General features: G+C 55.6%; 3 protein-coding genes across 7 annotated transcripts; 2 read left to right on the top strand and 1 right to left on the bottom strand.

Moving 5' to 3' along the window:
* The first annotated feature begins 396 nt into the window (after positions 1-396).
* Positions 397-3,376, top strand: PCP2 (Purkinje cell protein 2). 5 transcript variants are annotated; one of them, XM_055342728.1, is made up of 4 exons: positions 397-1,558; positions 2,092-2,206; positions 2,491-2,615; positions 3,246-3,376. In XM_055342728.1, the coding sequence occupies exons 1-4, from the start codon at positions 1,508-1,510 to the stop codon at positions 3,363-3,365; spliced, it is 411 nt and encodes a 136-aa protein (XP_055198703.1). In that variant the 5' UTR covers positions 397-1,507; the 3' UTR covers positions 3,366-3,376. The 5 variants fall into 5 exon arrangements, with proteins under 5 accessions (XP_055198703.1, XP_055198702.1, XP_055198701.1 ...); XM_055342727.1 differs by having other exon boundaries at positions 2,092-2,224; XM_055342726.1 differs by having other exon boundaries at positions 2,092-2,224; positions 2,488-2,615.
* A 55-nt stretch (positions 3,377-3,431) lies between these two features.
* On the bottom strand, positions 3,432-4,962 carry LOC129521379 (protein PET100 homolog, mitochondrial). The gene is made up of 4 exons (XM_055342731.1): positions 4,875-4,962; positions 4,094-4,180; positions 3,888-3,920; positions 3,432-3,560 (listed from the first exon to the last, which is right to left on the bottom strand). Exons 1-4 carry the CDS (start codon positions 4,899-4,901, stop codon positions 3,477-3,479), a joined length of 231 nt encoding a protein of 76 aa, XP_055198706.1. The 5' UTR covers positions 4,902-4,962; the 3' UTR covers positions 3,432-3,476.
* Positions 4,963-5,181: 219 nt separating this feature from the next.
* Positions 5,182-18,250, top strand: XAB2 (XPA binding protein 2). Its single transcript, XM_055344828.1, has 19 exons — positions 5,182-5,270; positions 10,416-10,564; positions 10,842-10,965; positions 11,207-11,404; positions 12,162-12,296; positions 12,381-12,545; positions 13,757-13,901; positions 14,231-14,382; positions 14,478-14,597; positions 14,726-14,857; positions 14,970-15,101; positions 15,193-15,306; positions 16,480-16,642; positions 16,722-16,912; positions 17,048-17,170; positions 17,253-17,424; positions 17,675-17,804; positions 17,922-18,031; positions 18,121-18,250. The coding sequence occupies exons 1-19, from the start codon at positions 5,220-5,222 to the stop codon at positions 18,180-18,182; spliced, it is 2,568 nt and encodes an 855-aa protein (XP_055200803.1). The 5' UTR covers positions 5,182-5,219; the 3' UTR covers positions 18,183-18,250.
* The last annotated feature ends 380 nt before the right edge of the window (positions 18,251-18,630 follow it).

Raw genomic sequence — 18,630 nt, 5'->3', positions numbered from 1 at the left:
CGCAATGCGACTGGTGTCCATGTCTTGTGACAGCCATGTGAAGACAAGGACACACAGGAATGTCACGTGATGACAGACGCAGAGATCGAAAAACTGCAGCGACCAGCCAAGGAGCACTGAGGACTGCCTGCAACCTGGAGGAGCCAGGGGGAGGAAAGGAAGGACCTTCCCCCATGGGACTCGGGAGCTGGCACTGCCAACACCTTGACTTCAGGCTCTGGCCTCCAGAACTGTGACGGTGTCTGCTGCTCTAAGCCAGTTTGTGACTTTGCTACGGCAGCTCCAGGAAATTAGTACACCTGTGGAAGAGCAGGGCATCTCACTGGCATCAAGAACTTGGGGGCGTGGGCAGGGTGTGGCTGGGGGCCCTGGGTGGGGGGGACGCTTGCCTGGGGAGAAGGACCAAGCTTTGCACTTATGCAGGTGTGGCGATAGTGCAGTCCATTTATTCTGAGGTTTTAACTGGTTTCCAGGAAGGCATCTTGGGTAGGGGATGGGGTACAAGTGGGATCCTCCTGGTGGCACCCTCTCCCAAGGCACTGAAAGAAGGGCATAGCTGCTTGGGGGAGGGGAAGGGGGCAGGGCCAGGGACTTTCCTCCTTGCCTCCCATACCCATGCACTCAGATGACAGATCTCAGGAGAAAGCTCAACATGGCACTGGTGGCAGGACAGGAAATCCCAGACCTTCTCGCGGCGCCTGGGTGGCTCAGTTGGTTAAGTGTCTGCACTTGGTTCAGGTCATGATCCTGCAGTCCTGGGATAGAGCTCCTGAGTGGACTCCCTGCTCACCACAGTCCGTTTCTCCCTCTGTCTCCCCCTGCCCCTACTGCTCATTCTCTGAACTAAATAAAATCTTAAAAAAAAAAAAAAAAAAAGAAAGAAAAGAAAAAGGGAAATCCAAGATCTTCTTATGTTAGGGCCCATGGCAAGCAACCAGACCCAGGGACGGTGAGTAGGAGGGGAGGTCAGGAGACAGAGATGGAGCTAGTTGGCCTGGTGGTGCCTCAGTGGCCCTCAGGTCCAGCTTCTTCCCCTACTACCTGCAGATGGCAACTGCCTCTCTAGCAGGGTGAGGTCATCCTGCAGCCTCCCACTGGTGGGCTACAGATCCCACCCGAGCTGTCCAATGGCCTGTCCTCTCCCGGTGGGACCAGCCAGCCCCTGTTCCCCATTGTGGGGATGCAGCTCTGGCCTGCTGTTGAGCCCCACCTGAGAGTTCTTGGGGCCCAGTGAGTCCTGCTGGGCAAGGTCCAAACCCAGGTCACCCGGTGTCCTACCCCTGCAGCAGCACCGGCATCCTGCTACAAAAACAATTATCTGGATCATCTTTATGGGGCTTAAGCGTGGGTGGGAGCAGATGGGGCGTGAGCTGGGGATTTGGGGCTGGGTATCCACTCCCCCCACACACACACACAACCCAGTCTTTTAAAAAGCCTTCTCTGGCACAGGGCAGGGACAGAGGCCAGCAGAGAAGTGGACGGGACCCAGGGGAGGGGAGCGGGGACAATGATGGACCAGGAAGAGAAGGTGGATGGGAGCTCAGCCCCCTGCATTAAGGTAAGCAGATCCCACCCCACACATCCCCAACTCAAGGGCCTGTGAATGACAAGACTAATTAGTTTGTAGGGCACCTAATTAGCAAGCAAGTCTCCTGGGACCCCTGACCCAGTTGCCGCCCAAGGAAGTGCTGGTGGGCATGAGGGTCCAAGCGCCTAACCCAGCCCCGGGGCAGAGGTCAGGGCTCTCAGTGCTGACCCCTGTCAGGTGGGGGATGCTGGGATTTGGGGGTGGCCCCTGGTATGTTTCCCTGGCTCATGTCACAGCCCCCAGGCCACCCTGCAGCCAGGGCCCCAATTTAGAACATCAGGATGCTGGCACCAGCAGCCTCTCCCTTGAGGCAGCACCACGTGAAGTGGCCCTGCTGCCCCGGCCCCTGGGGCAGGGGCCGGGATTGGGAAAGAAGCTCAGGTCTCATTCTGAGCAGCTCTGCAGAGCAGCACATTGACGGAGACTATGGTGAGAGCCGCGGAGGGGAGGGGAGGGGTTCCCCAGCTGAGAGGCCAGCTGGACTGAGTGTGTCTGTCTCTCAGGCTGGCTCTCCAGACCAGGAGGGCTTCTTCAACCTGCTGAGCCACGTGCAGGGTGACCGGATGGAGGAGCAGCGGTGCTCACTGCAGGCGGGGCCCGGTCCGACCTCCGAGAGCCGTGAGAGCGGGCAGGGGGGTATGTGGGATCGGTGTGATATCTGGGGGCATGAACGGGGCAGGGCATGGGGATCCAGGGAGAGTGGCCATCTGGGGGGCTGGGGGGCAAGTCTGAAACAGAGCTGCAAATGGGAACACTGGGCAAGGGATGGGAGGTAAAGAGACAGGGAGTGCCTCCTAGAGAACTTGAGTGGGGGCGAAGGAGCGAGTTGGGGGCTCCAGCTTGGGCTGTGTCCCCTGGAGTCTGTGTATATATTCATCCCCACATGCCTCTGCTTAAAGCAGAGAGTGGCCCTGCACCCGAGATGGACAGCCTCATGGACATGCTGGCCAGTACCCAGGGCCGCCGTATGGATGACCAGCGTGTGACAGTCAGCACCCTGCCTGGCTTCCAGCCCATAGGCCCCAAGGTAGGTGACATTCTGCTGGGGCTGAGCAGAGACCTGTGGGGCTGAGCCCTCTGACTCTGCCTCCCACCCCCGGCCAGGAGTAAATGGGGCCTCACTATCCCATCTATCCATGACTTGCCCCCTACGGATGAGTGCCTGGTAAGAGTGCAACCCTGGGTCCCTGCCAGTCACAGGATCCTGGCCCATCCAATACCCAGCTTTGGGTTGTAGGACCAACGCCCACCCTTTCTTAGGCAGGGCTGAGAGGGGCTCAAGGTCAGGCTGGGGGCATGTCAATGTCAGAGCCGCTGCTGGAAGTCATGGCTCTTGCCTCCCTGTCTCAGGGTTTCAGGGAAGACAATGAAGGAAGACACTTCCAAGGAAGAGGGCACATTAGTTTATACACAGGACACACGCATCCATGCACTCGTGTGTGTATGACACACATATGCATGCGTAGCCTGGATTCTGATCAAGGCCCCAAATACCACCCTAAATGTTGAATAACTATGGTACACAGAAGCTGGGGGATGGTAGGAGGGAGGCAAACGGCAGGAGGTGGGACACCTGCACCCTCCCCCAATGTTTGGGTCACCTCCAGCTGGCACTGCCCTTGGTCCCTCCCTCTGGCTGACCCCTCTTCATCCACAGGACGGAGTCCAGAAACGAGCTGGGACGCTCAGCCCACAACCCCTCCTCACCCCTCAAGACCCGACTGCTCTCAGCTTCCGTCGGAACAGCAGCCCCCAACCCCAGACACAAGCCCCCTGAGGGCCTGAACCATCCTGGGCCCTCCTTGGCCCCTGAAAGCAGACAATAAAACACTTCCACAAGAAATAAGAAACTGTGTGTATGTTATTTCCTGGGTGAAGGGGCTAGGACTCAGGAGCTCTGCTGGGCAGCGCGAAGGAGCTTCTCCTCCCGCTGCTTCCGTATCCTCTCTTTGAATTCTTCTAGCTCCCGGCGCTGGGGGTGTAGAAGGAGGGTGGAACAGGAAGGGAGGAGGTCACACACCTCAGGGGCCCGGACCCCCTTCCCACCACCCTGTCCCTTATTCCCCCAGGACACAGCTTCAGAGTTCAGCGCCTACACTGGAGACCCCGTGCCAATTCAGCGAGGGCCCGAGTGGGGCCAGCTTCAAGTTTCAGGAAGAGGGCAATAGGGAAACCATATGCCCCTCTGCTCTCGGTTCTCTCCTCACGACTGAGAGCAAAATTTTCATTCAAACTCATCATGGCCACGGGGATCCAGGCACTTCCATCCCTTTAGGGGGAAGAAGAGTATGATACTTACTTGGTCCTCCTTCTCAGGTGGCCACAGCTCCCTCTGTGGGAACAAAATAACGGCTGGAAGCATGAGCCAGGAGCCTCCAGACACACCCCCTTCCCCGTAAGGCAGGGCTGGCTGGTGGAAAGGGGACATTGGTCCCCAGCAGCTGGGTGCTCCAATCTCTCCCCCACCCCCTGGAAAGAACCCATGAATACTCTCCCTGTGCCCACCTTGCGCTGTATGACATAGTCCTCAAACCACTCGGCCTGATTGGCAATCCAGAACATAGCGACAGGGAAGGTGAGGTAGAGTGTCATCTAGAAGGGGCGGGGGATAAATGGGCAGAGCCAGGGATTAAAACCCCTTCCACGATACGCGTATGTTGCTCAGAGCCTGGAGGACCATCCTCCCGCAGTGCCAGGAGTGCCTCTTCAGGGCCCCCCAAGAACCGCACAACTCCCACCAACCCGGTAATAATAATAATTCAAGAGACCTCAAGTCTCCCCCAAATCTGGGAAACTCCCTCTCAAACACACACGCGCACACTCACGCACACACACACACTCCCTGACTCAGGGTACAAATCCTCGTACTAAAATCAAAAGCCTCCTCGTGAAACCTCATTCCCCACCCGCTCGTCAGATCCCTGGAGCACCCCCAAGCCCAGGAGGCCTCATTATTTGGAGTCTATTCCCCTAAACGTAGGGGTCTCCCTCTCAGAAACACACAACCACACGGAGCCCCTGAGCTTCCCCAGATCTCCCCCAGGGTCCGGAGCCTCCTTCTCGGAGCCCCCGTCCCCGGACCACTCCTCTCCGAGGCCCTCCCTCGCAACAGCCCTCCCCTAACCCAGCGCCCCGCCGCTGGGGCTTCCAACCCGGAAGATCCCTCTCCAAACACAGACGCCTTCTCCCCCCGACATGGCCCTCTCTCTTGGAGTCCCCCCTCTCAGAGCCTCCTCCCCAGATCCCAGAGGAGCCCAAACGCCGCCCAGCTCCGAAGCTCACTGACCCGAAACACCTCCAGCTTCACCCCCATCTCGCTTCTCCTAGGCTACAAAGCCGCTTCCGCCCAAAGTCGACCCTCCAGCAAAACGGCAGCTCATTGGACGTTCGCGGGCTCCACTACTGACGCTGATTGGTAGAGGGGCTTCGTGATGACGTCATCTTCGGGAGCCTCGTCTCTGCTTCCGGTCCCTGGCCCCCTTCTAAGCGAAAATCAACAAACGCGGTCCGCGGGGTTGGAAAGGGCTCAACCAATAGGAAACAAGTCTGGCCCCGGGGGGGGGGGGAGCGGGCCTTCAGAGGGAGGCGTCATTATAGCGCGACTCCTGCCCGTACCTGGAGTTCCCGGAAAATGGTGGTGATGGCGCGTCTGTCCCGGCCCGAGCGGCCGGACCTAGTTTTCGTGAGTGTGGGGGCACCGACCTTGGATGCTTCCCGGGTTCGGGGCTTGGCCGCCTGGGGTGACTGGAGCAAAACTGTGTCCACCCGAGGGCGGGACGTGCGGACCAGGCTGGCCAGGAGCAAAGTTCTGGTGCCGGAGTCCAGGTGGTCCGAGTGAAGAGCTGATGTCGAGGTTAAGGGCCAGGAGGCCCGGGCCTCGGGCGGGAATGGGGACTCGCGGGGAGAGGGGAGGATCGTCAGGCTAAATCTCGTAGAGGTCTGCGTCTGAAGTAAAGGCTAGTGACCCAGGGCCAGGGCTCTGGTTTCCGTGGTAAAGTCTTTGAATGTTTTGAGTAACAGCCTAGGTCTGGTACCGAGCGTTATCGTTTATGGATACAGGGCTTGGTGTGTGGACTAGGAGAGCTCCGGAGTCGGATGTGGAGCTGGTCGGGCGATCGCCGGTGGGATCTTGAAGAGTCCGAGACTTGGTGTCTTGGTATCTGCAGCACAGGCATACATGTCCTTGGATTTCGTTTCACAGATATTGCAGGGGTTTTTTTCTTTTTGTTTTTCTTTCTTTTCTTTTCTTTCGACAAATTGGAGATTTTGGGCAACCCTGCATCAAGCAAGCGTGTTGGCACCTTTTTCCAACAGCATTTGCTCAGTTCATGCCTCTGTGGCACGTTTTGGTAATTCTCACAGTATTTCAAACTTTTCTGTTACTTTTGCTTTGGGGGCACCAGGAGCCACGCCCATATAAAAGGGGAAGTTAATAAATGTTGTGGACTGTGTTCAGGACTGCTTCCTGGGTTATTGCCCACCTCTGACCTTGGGCCTCCCTTCTCCCCCAGACATAACAATATTACAGTTAGACCAATTAGTACCCTTACAGTGGCCTCTAAGTGGTCAAGTGAAGGGAAAAGTCATACGTCTCTCACTTTATTTTTTTTAAGATTTTATTTATTTATTCATGAGAGAGAGAGGGAGAGAGAGAGAGAGGCAGAGACACAGAGGAACAAGCAGGCTCCATGCAGGGAGCCCGACGCGGGACTCGATCCCGGGACTCCAGGATCACGCCCTGGGCTGAAGGAGGTGCTAAACCGCTGAGCCACCCGGGCTGCCCAGGTCTCACTTTATTTTTTTTTTTCAATTTTTTTTAATAAGTTAATTTTTTATTGGTGTTCAATTTACCAACATACAGAATAACACCCAGTGCTCATCCCGTCAAGTGTCCCCCTCAGTGCCTGTCGCCCATTCACTCCCACCCCCCGCCCTCCTCCCCTTCCACCACCCCTAGTTCATTTCCCAGAGTTAGGAGTCTTTGTGTTCTGTCTCCCTTTCTGATATTTCCCACACATTTCTCCTCCCTTCCCTTATATTCCCTTTCACTATTATTCGTATTCTCCAAATGAATGAGAACATACACTGTTTGTCCTTCTCCGATTGACTTTTACTTCACTCAGCATAATACCCTCCACAGTGAGTTCCACAGGTCTCACTTTAAATCACAAGCTAGGGCAGCGCGGGTGTCTCAGTGGTTTAGCGCCACCTTTGGCCCAGGGTGTTACCCTGGAGACCCAGGATCATGGAGTCCCACATCGGGCTCCCTGCATGGGGCCTGCTTCTCTCTCTGCCTGTGTCTCTACCTCTCTCCCTGTGTGTCTCTGTGAATAAATAAGTAAAATCTTTAAAAATAAAAAATAGGGCACCCCCAGTGGCGCAGCGGTTTAGCGCCGCCTGCAGCCCGGGGTCTGATCCTGGAGACCCAGGATCGAGTCCCGCGTCAGGCTCCCTGCATGGAGCCTGTTTCTCCCTCTGCCTGTGTCTCTGCCTCTCAGTCTCTCTCTCTCTCTCTGAATAAATAAATTAAAAAAAATACTTATTTAAAAAAATAATAAATAGGTTTGTCATCTTTCCTAAATAAATAAATAAATAAATAAATAAATCACAAGCTAGAAATGATTAAGCTTAATGAAGGCGTGTTGCCTTCTTGAAGAAAATTAGAAATGCGACTTCAGTGAAGATATGAATGATAAAAAAGCTAAACAAACAGCCTTATTACTGTTATAAGAGAAAGTTTTAGTGGTCTGGGTAGGAGATCAAACCAGCCACAACATCCCTGTAAGCCAGAGTCTAACTCAGAGCAAGTCAGTAACTCGTGGTTCTACAAAGGCTGAGAGAGGTGAGGAAGCTGCAGGAGATGAGTCTGAAGCGAACAAAGGCTGATTCATGAGGTTTAAGGAGAGAAGCCACCTTTATAACAAAAGCATAAAGTGCAACTGCAAGTGCTGATGTAGAATCTGTAGCAAGCTGATTGAAGATTTAGTTAAGATAATTAATGCAGGGCAGCCTGGGTGGCTCAGCGGTTTAGCGCCGCCTTCAGCCCAGGGCATGATCTGGAGACCCAGGATCGAGTTCCACATCAGGCTCCCTGCATGGAGCCTGCTTCTCCCTCTGCCTGTGTCTCTGCCTCTCTCTCTGTGCCTCTCATGAATAAATAAATAAAATCTTTTAAAAAAATAATTAATGAAGGTGATTACACAAAACAGACTTTAAAAACATTTTTTAAAAATTATTTCTCACAACCTTGAGATCAAGAATCAAACGCCTAACCGACCCAGCCACCCAGGCGCCCCAAACAGACTTTTAATATAAATGGAAAAGCCTTCTCTTGGAAGAAGATACCATCTAGGATGTTCATAGCCAGGGAGAAGTGAGTGCCTCACTTCAGCACTTCAAAGGACAGGCTGACTGTATTGTCAGAGGCGAATGCAGCTGGTGACTTTAGGTTGAAGCCAGTGCTCATTTACCATTCTAAAAATCCTAGGGCCCTTAAGAATTACACCAAATCTACTTTGTGCTGTATAAGTGGAACAACAAAGCTTGGAGGATGGCCCATCTGTTTACAACACTGTTTACTAGATATTTTGAGTCCAGTGTTGAGACCTGCTCAGGAAAAAAAGTTCCTTTCAAAATATGACTGTTTGTTGACAATGCACTTGGTCACCAGCAAGCTCTGGCAGAGATGTACAATGAGATTAATGTTGTTTTCATGTCTTCTGACATAACATCCATTCTGCAGTCCACAGGCCAAAGAGTAATTTCAGTTTTCAAGTCTTATTATTTAATAAATACATTTTATAAGGTTATAGCAGCCAGCCATAGGTAGCGATTACTCTGATCTGGGAAAAGCAAATTGAAAATCTCCTGGGAAGGAGTCACCATTTAAGATACCATTAAGAACATTCTGATTCCTGAGAAGAGGTAAAAATATCAACATGGTTTTGCAAGAAATTGATCCCAGCCCTCATGGCTGACATCGAGGGGTTCCAGAGTTCATTGGAGGAAGTAACCACAGATGTGGTGAAGACAGCAAGAGCATCAGAATTAGAAGTGTAACCTACTCAGTCGGTTAAGCGTCTGCTTTCAGCTCAGGTCATGATCCCAGGGTCTTGGGATTGAGCCCCACTTCAGGCTCCCTGCTCAGCAGAGAGCCTGCTTCTCTCTCTCTCTCTCTCTCTCTCTCTCTCTCTCTCTCTCTCAAGTAAATAAAAATCTTTAAATTTTTTTTAAAAGAACTAGAGCCTGAAGATGGGACTGTATTGCTATAATCTCATGATAAAATTGGAATGGAGGAGGAGTTGCTTCTTATGGATGAGGAAAGAAAGGAGTTTCTTGAGATGGAATCTACCAGTGAAGATGCTGTGAAGATTATTGAAATGAAACAAAGCTTTTAGAATATTACATAAATTTATTTGAGTAAGCAGCAGCAGGGTTTGAGAGGATTGATTCCAGTTTGGAAAGAAGTCCTACTGTGGGTAAAATGCTATCAAACCAAACCACATGACTTCAGAGAAGTCATTCATGAAGGGAAGATTCCATTGACGTGGCAAACTTCATTTTGTCTTTTTTTTTTTTTTTTAAATTGCTCCATCCACCCCATCTTCGAGCAGCCACTATTCCGATCAGTCAGCAGCCATCACCATGGAGGCTAGATCCTTCACCAGCAAAAAGATTACAATGCATTGAAGGCTCAGGTGGTGGTTAGCATTTTTTAGCAATAAAGTATTTTTTTCATCGAGGTACGTCAGTTTTTTAGATATGATGCCACTGCACACTTAATAGACTACAGTATAGTGTGAACGTAACTTTTACATGTGCTAGGAAAGGAAAAAAATCATTTAACTTGTTGTATTGTGATATTTTATTGTGGTGGTCTGGAACTGATCCTGCGGTATCCGTGAAGTATGCCTGTTGAAGTCTGGCCTATTCACCAGGTTTTTGGTGTTTAGTATTGGTGAGGCTTGGTGTTGGTCCATGCCTTTCCTGAGGTAAAGGTTTAGCTTCTGTTGACCCTGAAAATAAAACTGCTAGTAATTTTACTAGCAAAGCGGGCTTATTCAGGAGCAGCAGAGGAATTTTAAATCGGGATATGCAAGCTTTGGTAAAACCAGAGGCAAGTCTGGAGAACGAAGGAGAGGAATGTCACTTGACAGAAAAAGGAGTGAGCTAGCAGGGGCTCCTTTGAAGGAAAGTCTATGAGAAGAAGGTGATAGTTCAGGCAGTTTCTCATTGGCTTGGCTGTTGGCAGGCGAGGAGATAATCTTCCTGCTGGGGTAGAAAAGTAAGCTGCTTTCTGTTGGGGATGCAAAGTACCTGTCGTCCTTTGGGGTCTGCAGTTGACAGATGATAGAGCATGAGTGTTACCCCTTTGGGGCTACCTGACTGCATTTCAAATGAGGTTTCTTTACTCATTTGTCAAGTTCTGGGGCAGAGTTGAACTACGCTCTGGCTAGCGGGAGCCTAAGATGCCAAAGGCCTGGTGTTCAGGAAGAGGCATGTTGTGCGGAGTTACAGCTTGGGGTCCAGGTCCCAGCAAGGCCTGGCATTGGACCAGGGAGTCGAAGGAATCTGGTGATTTGGACTAGAGACTGGATGGCTTGATTTGGTGTCTGGGTGACAATCTCAAGTCTGGCCTAGAACCTTGATTGAGGAATCTGATGATCTGGGTCAGATCGTGAGCAGTAGAATTCTAAGGAGTAAAATCCAAGCCTGAGTCCTAGTATCTTGGTGTCTCTTGACCTGGCTCTGATGAAGAGTGGGACCTGGATCTGGGACTATGCTCTGAGGGCAGGTCTCTCTTCTCCTCATTCCCTGGCTCCTGCAGGAAGAAGAGGACCTCCCCTATGAGGAGGAAATCATGCGGAACCAGTTCTCCGTCAAGTGCTGGCTTCGCTACATTGAGTTCAAGCAAGGTGCCCCGAAGCCCAGGCTCAATCAGCTGTATGAGCGGGCACTAAAGCTGCTGCCCTGCAGGTGGGAACCATTCCAGCTACCCCACCCCGGCTAATTCTGTTCTAACAGAACTGGCCAGGAGGTCCCAGGTGATTGCTGTTGTTCTGGCACTAAGCATCTGTCCCCTGACGGGTCAGCACACTTTCCCTGATGTCCCAGCCCTCCCCTGCCCAATGCTGAGACTTATCATCCTTCCCCAGGCCCCTTCTCCCAACAGTTGCTTTGTGGGGCAGGGCAAAGCATTCTAGGGGGCTGTAAAGCTGACCAGTCTTTGTCTGCCCCCTCCTGCATTCCCCAGCTACAAACTCTGGTACCGGTACCTAAAGGCACGCCGGGCACAGGTGAAGCATCGCTGTGTGACTGACCCCGCCTATGAAGATGTCAACAACTGCCACGAGAGGGCCTTTGTGTTCATGCATAAGGTGGGGAGGGCAGAGGCTGGGGGTGAGTGGGAGGTGCCCCCCCCCCCCCGTGGAAATGGACGAAGTTGGGGGATTGGAGTCCTGCTGCTGTTACATATTTGCAGTTGTACAGCTGTTACTAAGTCCTGGGGTCGGGGGGATTCTGGGTCTTGCTGCATTCTTGGCCATAGGACATCCAGTGTCTTTGTGGCTGGGCCATGGTGCCAGCAGCTCACAGCATGCCTCTCCCCCACACCTCCAGATGCCACGTCTGTGGCTAGACTATTGCCAATTCCTGATGGACCAGGGCCGCGTCACACACACCCGCCGTACGTTTGACCGTGCCCTCCGGGCGCTGCCCATTACACAGCACTCTCGCATCTGGCCCCTGTACCTGCGCTTCCTCCGCTCACACCCACTGCCTGAGACGGCTGTGCGGGGCTACCGTCGCTTTCTCAAAGTAAGCTTATGGGGGGCAAGGTGGGGCTGCAGAATGGCCGCTTCCTCGCGTCAAGAGGTCCCCAGAACTGGCTTAACAGACACTAGCCCTGGCAGGATGTTACCTGACAGAAAGTGGGGAAAAGGCTTCCTGAGACAGGCTTTTGCCTGTGATTTGTTTATTCTCCACACAATTTACTAGCATCTGCCGCAAGCCCAGTATTGAGACAGGTAGTGGGACAATGCGACAGAGACCATCTCTGCCCACATGAAGCTTTTGGTCTAACTGGACAGACAGGTGCCCCTGAGCTGACCACATAAACCAGTAAAACTGCTGCCACAGGAGGGCAGGTAATGTAAGACAAATGGCTGTGGGAGTAGTTCCAGGTGGAAACAAGGTGCAGGTGATGTGCAGCTTTCTTAAACTTGTAGCAACTGTCATAACATTTTAAAACTCTTAACACAGTGCTCTCCGGCTGGGGGACTTGTGGTAAAAGCAGGGCCTGGAATGTACATTGTCGTCTAAGCCAGACCAGTCAGGGCTGGGCTTGGACCATTGGGGCCCAGACTGGATCGCTGGGGCCTAGGCTGGACCTGCAGGGCTGAAACCAGACCAGTGGGACCCAGGTTGGACAGGTGTGGCTAAGGCAGGGTTGGCCGGGCTCGATCTTGATCAGGACAGTGCGGGAGTGACTGCCCTAGAGCTGCCGAGTGGGAGGGGGTGTAGTGGTATGGCTCCCCGGCCCCCCTGACTGCTAATGGGGCTGGTCACTGCGCAGCTCAGCCCTGAGAGTGCAGAGGAGTACATCGAGTACCTCAAATCCAGTGACCGGCTGGACGAAGCTGCGCAGCGCCTGGCCACTGTGGTGAATGATGAGCATTTTGTGTCCAAGGCCGGCAAGTCCAACTACCAGGTGGGCCTGTGGGGAGGTGGGGGTGGGGCGGGAAGGCTTGCCCGCGGGGGCACAAGGCTGAGACCTGTCCTCCTGGCTCTGCAGCTGTGGCACGAGCTCTGTGACCTCATCTCCCAGAACCCAGACAAGGTGCAGTCACTCAACGTGGATGCCATCATCCGCGGAGGCCTCACTCGCTTCACTGACCAGCTAGGCAAGCTCTGGTGCTCGCTGGCTGACTACTACATCCGCAGTGGCCACTTCGAGAAGGTGTGCAGGCACGGGAGCCGATGAGGGTTGGGGGGCGGTCCCTCCAGTGCAGGGCATTCCGGGGGCACGTGTGGACAAGTGTGGGAGCAGACAACACATGCAGATGTGCTGTTGGTGCACACAGGTGCATGCCCTGCACACATCTGCCTGCCTTCCTGAAGGTGAGGAGACGTGGTCCATCCCTCCTGGCAAGCATGCCCACCTCAGGTTGGCCAGACCGGAGTTCTTCCTGGCTGTGTGGCCTTGGATCCGCTAAGCCTGGGTGTCCTCACTTGCAAAATGAGAGTAACAGTTCCCCTCACCTTAGAGGAATGTGATGCCATGCAGGTGCTTGACACGAGGGCCACTCCTGAATTGTTAGTGTTACTGTCAGTGTCTGTGTTAGCTTGCTGGTCATCGGGCAATGTAATGGCAAGCCCAGGGGTCGAGGAGTGCCTCGGGCTCCAAGAGGTCCCCAGAGGGGCTGGCTGGGGCTGCTGGAGCCTGGGGGAAGTGGGAGCAGAAGGGAATAGAGCTGGAGTAGAGAGGGGGCTGGTGAAGGCCAAGGAGGGGCTGGCTGTGCCTGCTGAGGGGATCTGCCAGCCAAGTGTGACGGGACAGAGGCAGGACCAGCTATGCATTTTGTACCCTGGAGCCACCACAGGCTGAGGCTGGTGGCCGGAGACCAGCCAGGAGACTGCTAGAGCCAGTGGCCAGATGGGGAGCAGTGGGGCATGACCAGCCAGGGATGGGTGGAAAGATGGGGCCCAGGCTTAGGTGGGGAGTGACTAGGAGAATATGAGCTTCAAAAGTGGCGTCTGGCAGGCAGGAGGGGTGCTCCACAGCACCTGTGGAGTCCTCCATGGCTGAGCTGAGGTTAGGGTCCCTGCAGTGTGCACCTGTAGGGGCTTAGGGTTGGTCACCTCATGAGTCTTAACTGGGTGTCAGGCACCTTGCATTTCCCTTGAGCCTCATTCACTCTCTGCAAGGGACTGTCACTGTCAGTTTACTGGGGAGGAGCTGGGGTCCCAGATCACTGCAGCGGGGCCGGGGCAGGGAACGGCTCCAGTCATGGCTCTGCTGAGTGTCACTGCTCAGAGCCTGATGGAGCTGGGTGACCCCGGGTCTGGACTGCTGCCGGGGCGGTGCTGTTAGGTTCCCTGTGTTTCGGCGGGTGGGCACGTGTGCCTCCTCCTGCCAGCACATTTCTTTCACTCTTTCTGTGCCCACAGGCTCGAGATGTGTATGAGGAGGCCATCCGGACCGTGATGACCGTGCGGGACTTCACCCAGGTGTTCGACAGCTATGCCCAGTTTGAGGAGAGCATGATTGCAGCCAAGATGGAGACAGCCTCAGAACTGGGGCGTGAGGAGGAAGGTGAGCTGCCAGGGCAGTCCTGGGCTGGTGAGGAGAGACGACTAGGCAGGCTGGCAGGGTACAGAGGGTCCTGAGTGGCTGGGGCAGGGGAGAGGCATGTCTCCAGGTCACTTGGGGGCCAGCAGGGAGGAAGGCCGGCCGAGTGGCCAGTGCCGGTGGAACCTCAGTGAGTAACTAGGACTGGGGGTACACCTGTGGCCTCGGGTGTCCAGTGGGGTGATTCTGCAAAGGCCAGAGCACTCAGTGGGGGTTGGAGAGGGCGGAGGGGCAGAGGTGGCTGTGTGCCAAGGCCCTTACTTCTGCTCCCCGGCCCCCCTCTTGGAGCCCAGATGATGTGGACCTGGAGCTGCGCCTGGCCCGCTTCGAGCAGCTCATTGGCCGGCGGCCCCTGCTCCTCAACAGCGTCTTGCTGCGCCAGAACCCGCACCATGTACACGAGTGGCACAAGCGTGTGGCCCTGCACCAGGGGCGCCCCCGGGAGGTGTGTGATGGCCCCACCCCTTCAGCCGTGCAAACCCCTCCCCCCCATCTGCCAGGGCCCCGGTTGCCCAGCCTGACTCCGTTCCTCCCACTCAGATCATCAACACATACACGGAGGCTGTGCAGACGGTGGACCCTTTCAAGGCTACAGGCAAGCCCCACACACTGTGGGTTGCATTTGCCAAGTTTTATGAAGACAATGGGCAGCTGGACGATGTGAGTGCTGTGCCATTTGTGCATTTGTGTGTGCGTGTGTGTGTGTGTGTTTGAGAGCACAGATGCGTCCTTGGCCAGAGGAGGGGCAGGCAGGCAGGGTCTTAGCCTGCCCTCTCTCCACTCGGTAGGCCCGCATCATCCTGGAGAAGGCCACCAAGGTGAGCTTCAAACAGGTGGATGACCTGGCCAGCGTGTGGTGTGAGTGTGGCGAGCTGGAGCTCCGGCACGAAAACTACGATCAGGCCTTGCGGTTGCTGCGGGTAAACACAGCCCGGGTTTGGGGCAGGGTGGGGGTGTGTGTGCGCTGTGCTGTGTGGCTGGCCAGGCCTGGGAAGTCCCTGAGCCTCTCCCTCCGCTGCCGACTCCCCACAGAAGGCCACTGCACTGCCCGCCCGACGAGCCGAGTACTTCGATGGCTCGGAGCCTGTGCAAAACCGTGTGTACAAGTCACTGAAGGTGTGGTCAATGCTTGCCGACCTGGAGGAGAGCCTAGGCACCTTCCAGGTGAGCTGCATGGCCAAGGGCCTATGGCAGGGGGTAGGATGGGGCTGCAGACTCTGCCCAGGACATACTCCGACCCACCCCTGCCCCACAGTCCACCAAGGCTGTATACGACCGCATCCTGGACCTACGCATCGCCACACCCCAGATCGTCATCAACTATGCCATGTTCCTGGAGGAGCATAAGTACTTTGAGGAGAGCTTCAAGGTGAGGGGGGCTGATCCTGAGATCCCAGACAGCAGAGTCTTGTGTTTAGTGCCGCAGTCGCTGTGTTAGTGTGCTCTGGGTACCCTGAAGAAGTGTCACAGATCAGGGAGCCTCAACAACGTAGACACGTCTTAGTCCTGGAGATTGGAAGTAGATCATGGGGTTGGCGGGGCTGGTTTTTCCTGAGGAACCTCTCCTTGGTGTGCTGACGGCCGTCTTGTCCCCTTGTCTTCCCACCGTCATCCCTGCGCGCGCGCGCGTGTGTGTGTATGTGTTACTCTCCTCATAATGACTCCAGTCATTGGATTAGGGTCCATTGTAATGAGCTCACTTTCATTTCCTTTTTATTCTATTTTTTATAGAGGAGTTTATTTATTTGAGAAAGTGCACATAGGCAGGCCAGGCAGAGGGAGAAGTAGGTTCCCTGCTGAGCAGAGAGCCCAAAGGGGGCTCCGTCCCAGGACCCTGGGATCATGACCGCTGAGCCAAAGGCAGATGCTTAACAGACTGAACCACCCAGGGCCTCCACCTTCATTTCCTTTTTAAAGACCTCATCTCTACGTACAGTTCCATTCTGAGGTCCTGAGGTTATGGTTTCAATGGTGTAGAAGCCTGAGTCCAGCTTCTGTGTGTATGGGGGAGGGAGGGCTGGTGTGGGTGTGTGCAGGCCCCTGCTCTGCCACTCAGGCTGTGGGTTGCAGGTCTGTTGCACATGCACATGTCGTGAGGCCCTCGCTGCTTGGGCAGCTTTGGTGATGTGTGATACGGATACAGATGGCGAGGTTGTTCGCAGCATACACATGTGCCACCCCCTGCCTGAGTAATGCAGGCCGTGCCTCTTGGCCTGGGCATGTGAGCCTCCTCACAGGGCTGTGGGCTCCAGTATCTGCAGAGCTGAGGGTCCCCTCTCCTCCACCCCTCCCCAACTCCCGACTCCCACCTCTTTGCCCATAACATCACCTCCTGGTGTTGGTAAGTCCTAGTCCTACCCTGTCACCGGGAGCCTAAGGGAGGCATATAGAAGCTTTTGACTGTGCTGTGATTATAGGGAAGGGTGAGTAGGGAAGAGGCCACCTTGGTCAGCTCAGGGGAGAAGTGGGCAAGCTCCTGGCACTCTGAGCACCAGGTGTTCTCGCTGTGCATCTCCACACACAACTCCCTCTTTCGGGGCAGGCGTATGAGCGTGGCATCTCATTGTTCAAGTGGCCCAATGTGTCTGACATCTGGAGCACCTACCTGACCAAATTCATCGCCCGCTATGGGGGCCGCAAGCTGGAGCGAGCACGGGACCTCTTTGAACAGGCGCTGGACGGCTGCCCTCCCAAATATGCGAAGAGTAAGACGGGCAGGGCGGGTGAGGGGAAGGACGTTCGGGGCCAGGCACCAGCCTCTGACCCGCTCTCCTCCCGTCACAGCATTGTACCTGCTGTACGCACAGCTGGAGGAGGAGTGGGGCTTGGCCCGGCACGCCATGGCCGTGTATGAGCGTGCCACCAGGGCCGTGGAGCCCGCGCAGCAGTATGACATGTTCAACATCTACATCAAGCGTGCAGCCGAGATCTACGGAGTTACCCACACCCGCGGCATCTACCAGAAGGCCATCGAGGTGCCCCGTGGGGGCGATGGGGGTGGATAGAGGATCGGAGCGTGCCTGTGCAAGGGAACTCAGACGGGGCGTACTGGAGTCCCTGAGTGTGGGGGCCCCACTGACGCCCACCTCCTCTACCCCGCCACCACGCAGGTGCTGTCAGACGAACACGCCCGGGAGATGTGCTTGCGGTTCGCGGACATGGAGTGCAGGCTTGGCGAGATTGACCGTGCACGTGCCATCTACAGCTTCTGCTCCCAGATCTGCGACCCCAGGGTAGGGGAAGCACCTGGTGAGTGGGCAGTGGGAGGCTACACAGGCCAGCCAGCTCATACACAGGCTCCCTCACACTCCACAGACCACTGGCGCTTTCTGGCAAACGTGGAAGGACTTCGAGGTCCGGCACGGCAACGAGGACACCATCCGGGAGATGCTGCGGATCCGCCGCAGCGTGCAGGCCACGTACAACACTCAGGTCAATTTCATGGCCTCCCAGATGCTCAAGGTGTCAGGCAGCGCCACGGGCACCGGTGAGCAGCTGCAGGCTACCCCTCACCCCGGCCCAGCCTTAACGGTAGGCCTGGCCTCTGCCCTCTGCCCAGCCTGACCTTCCGGTCTGGGAGCATTGGGGTCCACCTCTGCCTCCCCTACTGGAGACTGGGAACTCCTTGAGGGCTGGGTCCTCACACAGGTTGGGGTACTCAGAGCAAGGTGGACCCAGGGGCTGTAGGGAGGGCAGGATCCACTTATGGTGTCTGACTCCCACATTCCCCACCCCAGTGTCGGACCTGGCCCCCGGGCAGAGTGGCATGGATGACATGAAGCTTCTGGAACAACGGGCAGAGCAGCTGGCAGCTGAAGCTGAGCGGGATCAGCCCTCACGGGCCCAGAGCAAGATCCTGTTTGTGAGGTAAGGGGGCACAGCAGGAGCCTAGGAGAGGGAGTGAGGCGGCACTTCAAGAGGGGAGGTTCCAGGAAGGCCGAGCAGTGGGACCCCCCTCCCTTATCCCTGACCTGCCCCCCACAGGAGCGATGCCTCCCGGGAGGAGCTGGCTGAGCTGGCGCAGCAAGCCAACCCCGAGGAGATTGAGCTGGGCGAGGATGAGGATGAGGACGAGATGGACCTGGAGCCCAACGGTAAGGGACCAGCTGGACGCCAGGGTGGTTCGGAGGTGGCCGGGGCAGGACCTCCTCCTGGAGTGACCATGTCCTCCCCCCTCCCCCAGAGGTGCGGCTGGAGCAGCAGAGTGTGCCGGCCGCCGTGTTCGGGAGCCTGAAAGAGGACTGACGTGACCCCTGATGGCCCTTGTGCCCCCCCGCCCCCATCCTCCAATACAGCCTGTATTTGTATGTCACCGTCTGAGCCTTCTTCCTGCTGCCCAGGTGCCTGTAGGTCTGTGTGCTCTGTAGTGCTCTGGCCCTGGGCCCAGTCCCCCTTCCCTGCACCCCCCCACCCCGGCCCCAGATTGGCTGGCGCAGGAGGTGGGACTGTTGGGCTCCAGGCCAGGACACATGCCCCACCCTCACCCTGCAGAGCCAGTTCTGGACTCAGAGGCCAGTCTTTGCCACCTGAGGCCTCTTGGTTGGCCTGGCCCCCGACTGCCCAGTCTTGCCAGCCCTTCCCCACAGAAGCAGGTGGATACACCCAGCCTCTGCTCTCCAGACTGTTTCTTCCTGAGCCAGGGCGCTGACCTCCTCCCAAGGGAAGGCAGGTCAGCGAGCTTAGCAAGGTACTC

Source organism: Nyctereutes procyonoides, unplaced genomic scaffold, assembly GCF_905146905.1.
Source record: "Nyctereutes procyonoides isolate TBG_1078 unplaced genomic scaffold, NYPRO_anot_genome, whole genome shotgun sequence".
NCBI classification, from domain to species: domain Eukaryota; kingdom Metazoa; phylum Chordata; class Mammalia; order Carnivora; family Canidae; genus Nyctereutes; species Nyctereutes procyonoides.
The sequence above is the reverse complement of the archived record's forward strand: the minus strand, read 5'-3'. Positions and strand labels throughout refer to the sequence as shown.

Excerpts from the sequence above, each read along its gene's own strand:
- PCP2 (XM_055342726.1), top strand. The coding sequence starts at position 1,508 with ATGATGGACCAGGAAGAGAAGGTGGATGGGAGCTCAGCCCCCTGCATT. Across the intron at positions 1,559-2,091 it reads GCTCAGCCCCCTGCATTAAG|GCTGGCTCTCCAGACCAGGA; the intron begins GTAAGCAGATCC and ends TCTGTCTCTCAG. Across the intron at positions 2,616-3,245 it reads TCCAGCCCATAGGCCCCAAG|GACGGAGTCCAGAAACGAGC; the intron begins GTAGGTGACATT and ends CTTCATCCACAG.
- XAB2 (XM_055344828.1), top strand. The coding sequence starts at position 5,220 with ATGGTGGTGATGGCGCGTCTGTCCCGGCCCGAGCGGCCGGACCTAGTT. Across the intron at positions 10,565-10,841 it reads CTAAAGCTGCTGCCCTGCAG|CTACAAACTCTGGTACCGGT; the intron begins GTGGGAACCATT and ends TGCATTCCCCAG. Across the intron at positions 17,805-17,921 it reads AGCAAGATCCTGTTTGTGAG|GAGCGATGCCTCCCGGGAGG; the intron begins GTAAGGGGGCAC and ends TGCCCCCCACAG.
- LOC129521379 (XM_055342731.1), bottom strand. The coding sequence starts at position 4,901 with ATGGGGGTGAAGCTGGAGGTGTTTCGG. Across the intron at positions 4,181-4,874 it reads TGAAGCTGGAGGTGTTTCGG|ATGACACTCTACCTCACCTT; the intron begins GTCAGTGAGCTT and ends CGCCCCTTCTAG. Across the intron at positions 3,561-3,887 it reads CACCTGAGAAGGAGGACCAA|CGCCGGGAGCTAGAAGAATT; the intron begins GTAAGTATCATA and ends CTACACCCCCAG.